Raw genomic sequence first — 7,605 nt, 5'->3', positions numbered from 1 at the left:
TTTACAGATTAGCAGGTAAAGTTATTGTAAATTTTAATCAGTTTGAGAAATGAAATTTCATAACCAGTCTGACATTTAAAAATAAATATCTATCCTTCCAGCTATCTAGAGAGAGGGGGCTACAGAAACATTACGCTAACCACAATTGTCCTAGTTATAGTCTTATTTCATAGCAAGACAAAACTGAAGTAACAACAAAACTCTTTTAAGCCCTTTATTGAACACAACAGACTATGAAGCAAATCTTCAGCTTGTGCGCTTCCCACTTTCAACATGTTCCACTTGAAGGGAAGATTCAGCCAGGACTCTGAACAGAAACCGGTGCCACCATCTGAAAGGCCGTAAACATGAATTTTAGAGAACATATCATTGCAATACATCTGATAGCCACCTGCAATATATAAAGGGAAAAAAAAATCTTTAATATCTTATTCAAAAACACCATCCATAGTTATGATTGGTTTGGCTGAAATACCTGCATTTATGGAGTGAGGTCTTGTTAGTCCAACTTGAGGAAACGATTCAGGTTCGTAGCAAAGGCTGCCAAGCTTGACGGGATGTTCATCCTGCAAGATAACACAATATTAACATGTTGCCCTTCTCTTGATCATGTATTCATACAATATCTAGAAATAATTTGTAGTCCTTGGTCCGACTGCGAATTCGCTTTAGTCTTTGTCTCCAGTTTGGCAGTAGCAATGGTGTTCTTCAAGGTGTCCTTTGTTTGAACTGGCATGCTTGTGGAAAAGGTTCTGATACTGGGGCAATGGCTCTTAATTTAAGAATGGCTTTCTGTTCATACCAATATTTTTTTCTCTTTACAAATAACTACTTTTATAATTTAAAAATGTGCAGGTTGCCAATATTTTACTGAAGTTGGGCGACGGGGCAAAAGGGATCGTTTTGAGGGGTCAGTTGTCAAAAAAAAAAAAAAAAAGCTGTTAAACTTTCATTGCTGAAAAGGCATGAAACTTCTTGGGATGTTGCACTTGAATTTTAGCTGATGATAATGGACTACAATGAAAAAGTCTCATTCAGTTGACTTCCTTTTTTCTTTTGTCCCCTGAGGCAAAAGTTGTCTTGAAGATCACCTTTTCAGTCGAGATAGCAATACAGGACAATGAGAAACTCATTTACAGGTGAGAAACAAAGAGGTTTGCTTTGCTTACCAGCTGTTGACTATCGGTCGAGTTGCATTTGTTGCTGTTGCCTTTGGTTTTGTCGTTGCATGCCATCAAATTGCTCTAGGGTGATGGATCCATTTCCAAGGAAACTACATTGGAACATTTTGACAGTAACATTTGCCTAACTCCTGAAAACAGTACCGTCCATTTGGAAGTACATTTGTGTTAAGAATCAACTCAAGTGACTTGACTATTTGCATAGTTTGAGCAGAGACTCACCCAAGTTTTACAGAGAACTTTGCCAAGATGTTACTCAACAGTAATGTTAGCCTCTGGTGTTTTGGAAATCGATGAGGAGTATTGAAAGGAACAACTAAAAGCTTTATTAGAGTAGGAAAGCCAGACTTATAGGGCATTGCAGATTCCAACAGCACTGAATGTACAAAAACTAACACTCACTTGGTAACTGTACTGTTACATGAGCAAGAAAAAAAAAAAAAGAAATGAAAAATGTTTACACATAAAAACTGGGAAAGTCAAAATACAAGTCAAAGCTAAGCTTCATAATCCACAGATTTTGATATGGCTAGTTTGTCTTGATGTCAGATTTCTTCCAAAACATGTATTTACTGTGCACGGAGACTTAACGTTTGCTTTAATGATTTCCAAAGTCCAGTTCAAATCAGTATCTGCTGCGAGCCATTCCTCTATCAGCCCGATTGCCACCACGGCCACCACGTGGCCCTCCACGACTTGAGCTGCTGTATGAATCACGAGGAGGGTAGCCTCTCTCGACAGGGGGAGCTGGACCCCTCTCCTGCCTGCCCATTCGCTCACCACGGCTAGGTGGATATGGTTCACTCCGACTGCTGGCGTAACTGTCACGACTGCCATAGCCATCTCGGGAGCTGCTGCCATAGTCATCGTAACGACTGCTTCCACTGCTCCCACCATAAGATGGTGGGGGGCCCCGTGTAGGTGGGGCGCTGCGTGAGTTACCTGCAGGGTCAATGGGTCAGGTAATTGGCAAGGTTTACTTTATACATTTTCTTGCACTTTCAAGTGCATATTTTGTGCCAATAGAAGTCATTCATTTGACAAATTTAATGGAAGACATATTTAAATGTCCCATTAGGTTTTCAATTTAACATGGCTATTTAGTTGATATGTGCAGTTATATATCCAAGCACAGGGAATAAATCGGCAGTTAATACGCATTTCAGCATGCCATTGATTTGAGTAGCCATTTTCCTTTTAGAGGTCCAAGTGTTAGAACTGCAGGCAAGGACGAAGATTTCAGAGTTGTCTCGGTGACTTTTGAAGGCAACTCCTTGAGGGAGTGTTTTGCTAGGCAACACATACAGTGTGGTCAACGGATGTTTCCAAGGACCTTGGGGGAGAGGGGGGGTTCCTTACAAACACAGATTCTTTTGATGAATGGAGCGGTAATATGAACTGTAAATAAATTTCTCTTTTCAGTTGAGATACCAATAGTTGTAAATTTCTAATACCAAAGAAATATGCAACATGTACTGCATGTCAGGGTTGCAGCAAATGGAAAGAAAAATGTTTAAAGAAGCTGCCAGCAAAGCCATTTCCTCTGGGGAGGGGAAAAACCATCTTGTGACTGAAGTTTGTGTTGGTCATTGCTATGGTTTGGTTGGCCATTTGTATGGTTCTCCTTGTGCCACAGTTATCTGTTGTCTCTACACATGTAGTTAAATTCTTACCGTAACCATCATATGAATCTCTGTAGGAGCCACCGCTTGGACGGTCCATATAGTTTCTCGGTTCTCTGCCTCCCCCATAGCCATCACGGTCACTACATAATATAGGAACAATTGTTATATAATAAATTATGACCAGGAGAGTATGACTTTCTAACCTTTTGCATCAAGTCATACACATACCTGTATCCTCTTGACATTGACCCATAGTCTTCTCGGGAGCTGGAATTGGAGTATTCTCTATATGAATAATCTCTGGGAGGAGGTCCGTAGTCCCTTGAATCTCTGGAATTATAATCCCGACTGGAGTAGCTGTGAAACAAGGCACAATTAACTCCAGAAATGTAACCATATTCTATATTCTAATTGGTAGGTGACAAAACTTGTTTAAGTATTAGAGCAGTCACTTTTTTAGGGGAAAAAAAAAAAAACCCAACTGTCAAATGATGTACAAATTGACACGGAATTTGTTTGAATAAATCGAACGCAACCCCCACTGCAACAGAATGTTGCAAAATACTGCCCCACACTGCTTCTGAAAAGCTTTGGTTACTGTCCGATCAGCATGGCTTTGTTCACCAGTGTCCAGTTTTGTTGTAGCAAATATGTTACTAGACAAGTTATTGATAAGTCAATAGGAACACACAGTGGATAATAAATTTAACAGAACGCTGTCTGGTAGAGACATGGCAAAGGATCTCAAACGGCCTCTTGCTTAGTCATACAGTACATTTTTGCAGTCGAACAGAGCATTACAATTCGAGTATTTGTTTTACCGCATTCAAAAGACTAATAACCCTATAGAACAGTTTAAAAATATACACATTTATAATCCTTAATTTCACCTTTTATTTACCCATGTATAGCAAAATGCTGCCAATGTTACAAAAAAACATCCCAAATAGCTGATATTAGTCTTTTTACTAAGTAAAAAACAAATATTAAAAAAAAAAAAGAAAAAAAAAGTAAAAAGGAAAACAATTTCAAATCATTGTATATTGTAAGTAATGTGAAATGTCCTACCTATCTTTGGAGTTATAGTGATCATCTCTTGGTGATGGGTAATCATCTCTCCTCATGGAGTCTCTACGTGGAGGAGGTGGACCATAGGGATCCCTGTCCCTTGTCATGGGTGCTGGAACAAACATAATAGTGAACTAGAAAAAGCTTTTCCAAGGAGAAACACACCAAGAATCCTTCAGCACTGAAATGTAATGTTGCTATGCTGGTTAGGCAAACGTCAAAGCAAATTAGCCTTAAAAACTCCAAAGGCAAAACCTTCAAAGGCAATTATGTGATGTCATCAATTATATCATCAAAGCAATCATTTTAAAAAGTGTAAAATTTGTAAAAGATATTAAAGAGCCATATTAAAGCAATAATGTGCTGTACTGTGAATACTGATTGGATGATAATTGGAAAATTAAGATGGAGATAACCAGGAAATGCAAGCACTCATCAAGATGATTGCAGTAGATTAAAAAGGTAACTGGAAAGTAAGGTTCACAGGCAAGCAAATCTATTCCAAACCAAGCTCAACTAGCTTTGGATGGGTCAAAATTCTAAATTACCCAAATTCTGTGGATTTAACAACAGCAGTTTTTTTTTTAAATTTTATTTAATTATAAAATTTCTCACACTTACGTCGGCTCATGGGACCAGATGGGGCAGACCTCTTGGGTGGTGGACCTCCATTACGCACTGGGGGGCCTCTCTTCATTGGAGGGGGGCCTCTAGATGACACCCCTTTAAAAAAGGGTTCTGCATTTCCTGAATCATCATAGTAGTCTTTTACAGACCAGAAATACAAATATTAACACAATAAGCGCAAAAGACTTCCAGAACAACAAATCAACAGATTTTACTGTTGTCCACAGATTGTTAATGCATCAACTCACTGACAAAATCCAAATAAATAAAATAAAAATTTACCTCTGGATGGTGGGCCTCTCATGCCACCAGGACCTCCTCGGGAACCGCGGGGACCTCTGGGTGGACCACGACTGCGTGAGTGCATAGGTGGAGGTCCTCGCCTGCCACCACTCTCAAACTGTGGCTTTGTAGCTTGCTCCACTTTGATAGGCTTGCCATCAAGAGACTGGTTGAAAATGTACCATTACAATCCCAATGTCAAATTGTTCTCTTCTTTAAGATTATAGCTCAATAAATATAGTGCTTACTTTTCCATTCATCTCGCGTGCTGCATCCTTTGCATCAGCTGGACTTTCAAAAGTAACAAACGCAAAGCCTCTTGATTTATTGGTTTCACGGTCCTTCATCAATAAAACTAAAAATCAAGTAACACCAAGTAAGAACAGAGCTTTTGAACAGTTTCGAGTTGTTTTTCTAGAAAACTCAATTTTACCATAAACAAGATCCTTTACAACAAGTGTGTCACATTAGCTCACAAGCTAAATTTTATGTAAAGTAAAAAAAAAATAAAAATAAAAAAAAATAAAACGATCCACAATTAAAAATTAGCTTTCAGAAAATTCATGAATTATAGAACACAGAGCTTACACAACAACAATAATGCCGGACTTTAAAATTTAGAACAACTAACATTGGTTCCCATTACATATAACTACTTATCATTGGTGTACGAATAACAGTAGCTCACACACAATCGGTGGATGCAAGCGCAAACCACAAAATAGTAATTATTTTTGTGGTTCTATTAAATTCTTACCCTCGACAATCCGCCCATATTTGCTGAAGTACTGCTCCAGGGCCTTCTCGGTGGTCTCAGTGTTCAGTCCACCGATGAAAAGCTTCCCTGGTCGGTCGGCCTCTGCCATAATGCAAATTTCACCACCTTCAACTAAAGAGACATTAAAGGTTAAAGCATCTGGAATATTGTTGCACACCACATAAAAATAGCCCTCGGTATACAGACGTTTAGCTATTTGCTCATTACCTTGCCACTGGCAGAAGTCTTCGGCTATTGAATGCGCAAAATGGCGATAAGCGGGCCAACGTTTCAAGTTACTCGGCTAATAGTAGCTCGCAAATAATTCGCATATGAACGAATTGCTTCAGTTTTACAACTGCCAATCCGATGCTTTTAAAAGTATAAAACGAGTATTATATATATCATAATAGCATGCGGTTAGCTGCAACTTCACTACGCTATCCCGCGTACTTTTATAAACCAACGTTTCTCTCTTCTTCTTCTTCTTACTTTCTGTTTCCGGCCGCTAGACGCTCCATGGCATGAGCGTAACATTGCCACCTACAGCTTAAAACAGAAAATTACTGTTGTTTTGTAAAGTACAGAAATGTAATAATCATTTAGGCGCATAACAATGGAATTAATTAACAATAAGTTGATAACGTTTTTCAGCAGAATTTAATTTAAAGTATGTCCACCTCTTTTTTTGCTGGAAAAATAGCTATGGGTTAATGATTATGAAAGACAGTCAAATCATCTATTCATAAATCATAAGAAAACTTTCCATCCATCAAACCAGGGTCACAGGGGGCTGGAGCCTTTCCCAAGCTGTCACTGGGCAAGAGGCAGGGTAAATCCTGGAAAGACATCCAGCCTATCTCAGGGCCAACACAGAGAGAAATATACATGAGATGGCCTGTACACATAGAAAAGTAAGTACAAGTGTACTTTTGATCATCCAATAAATTGTTTTCAGTTTTTTAGAATAGCAGAATTTTTTTTTAAATGACCTTTTTGGTGAAGAACATTAATCCCATGTAAACCACTGACTTGATTGTTAAATATGGAATTCTACTTCATGCATGGAACCTCTGACTGCATGTCATCATTACCATTAGCAAATGTTGAAGCACGAATAAAACAATCTGTTTAGCTGTTTACCCATCCTGTCCTTCTTTTCTCTTTCCTTTTGTTTTGAATTGCGAAACTTTACTTATGCTGTTGAATATTTGCTAGGTAACAACATCATGACATGTGGGTAAACTGGTAAACCAGAACTGATGTCAGGACGTTCCTGGACGTTACTGTATCACAAATGACAGGAAGCAAAGTGAAGGTCAAACAAAATATACTTCCCAGCATACCTTGTTACGTTTTGGCATGAAAGCAACCAAATTTAATAAATGGTGGACAAAAAGATTTGTTTTAATTATGTCTAATAAAACATGCAGTATGAGATTTAATGTGGACAAATATACATACATTCACAAAGTCAGAAAGTGCTACGTCTTAAAAACATTTACAGTAAATATTATGTGGCCTGTTGCTTATACATATAAGAGTTTTAGGTGAGGTAAGATACTAAGTATCTCTAAAACCAACGTGAAACATTTGCTGCACTGCACATGAATGTAAACTTTTTGTTTACATTCAAAACCATACACAGTGGAGGCACATAGTAAAACAGAATTGCATTTATTCTATGCTCAAATATAAATTGTAGAGCCCAAATAAAAAATAACAAGAAAAGACAAGACAATATTAATATGGGTATAAAGAACTGAATAAATGATAAACTAATAGGAACAGGAAATGTTCTTATGCGTTCACGTGTGCAGCAGTATAGCAGCATAGCAGCAGGCATATTATGTTCATTAAGTCTTTTTTCTATTGTTTCCTGTCGTCACGTATAGACCAGAATATTTCAGAAGATATTCTTCGTTATACTGTTGTGACTTATTTGCAGAGCAATATATCAATATGCAACGTCAGTGTTACTTCCGCGGTGTCAAGTTAGTTATTATAGTAAAGTAAGTCCGGCCTATCTCTTTTCAAAGTAAAGTCACTGCCGATGCGCGTTTTT

General features: G+C 38.1%; 1 protein-coding gene across 4 annotated transcripts; it reads right to left on the bottom strand.

Moving 5' to 3' along the window:
• Nucleotides 1-1,484: 1,484 nt before the first annotated feature.
• On the bottom strand, nt 1,485-6,044 carry rbmx (RNA binding motif protein X-linked). Of its 4 annotated transcripts, none has more exons than XM_067517638.1 (9): nt 5,769-6,044; nt 5,541-5,672; nt 5,032-5,138; nt 4,784-4,949; nt 4,490-4,621; nt 3,875-3,986; nt 3,035-3,163; nt 2,855-2,946; nt 1,485-2,123 (listed from the first exon to the last, which is right to left on the bottom strand). In XM_067517638.1, exons 2-9 carry the CDS (start codon nt 5,647-5,649, stop codon nt 1,807-1,809), a joined length of 1,164 nt encoding a protein of 387 aa, XP_067373739.1. In that variant the 5' UTR covers nt 5,650-5,672; nt 5,769-6,044; the 3' UTR covers nt 1,485-1,806. The 4 variants fall into 4 exon arrangements, with proteins under 4 accessions (XP_067373739.1, XP_067373740.1, XP_067373737.1 ...); XM_067517639.1 differs by having other exon boundaries at nt 4,496-4,621; nt 5,769-6,043; XM_067517636.1 differs by having other exon boundaries at nt 4,490-4,639; nt 5,769-6,042.
• Nucleotides 6,045-7,605: the final 1,561 nt, after the last annotated feature.

The sequence above is a fragment of the Channa argus genome, chromosome 10, assembly GCF_033026475.1.
Source record: "Channa argus isolate prfri chromosome 10, Channa argus male v1.0, whole genome shotgun sequence".
Classification (NCBI taxonomy): Eukaryota; Metazoa; Chordata; class Actinopteri; order Anabantiformes; family Channidae; genus Channa; species Channa argus.
Note: the sequence above shows the minus strand (reverse complement) of the source record. Positions and strands in the feature narration are given on the sequence as shown.

What these genes read in the sequence shown, in the direction of transcription:
- rbmx (XM_067517636.1), bottom strand. Translation starts at nt 5,649, where the DNA reads ATGGCAGAGGCCGACCGACCAGGGAAGCTTTTCATCGGTGGACTGAAC. An exon ending in ATATGGGCGGATTGTCGAGG is followed by an intron (nt 5,139 to 5,540) that starts GTAAGAATTTAA and finishes CTTGATTTTTAG; the next exon opens with TTTTATTGATGAAGGACCGT. An exon ending in CACTATAACTCCAAAGATAG is followed by an intron (nt 3,164 to 3,874) that starts GTAGGACATTTC and finishes CTTGTTTCACAG; the next exon opens with CTACTCCAGTCGGGATTATA.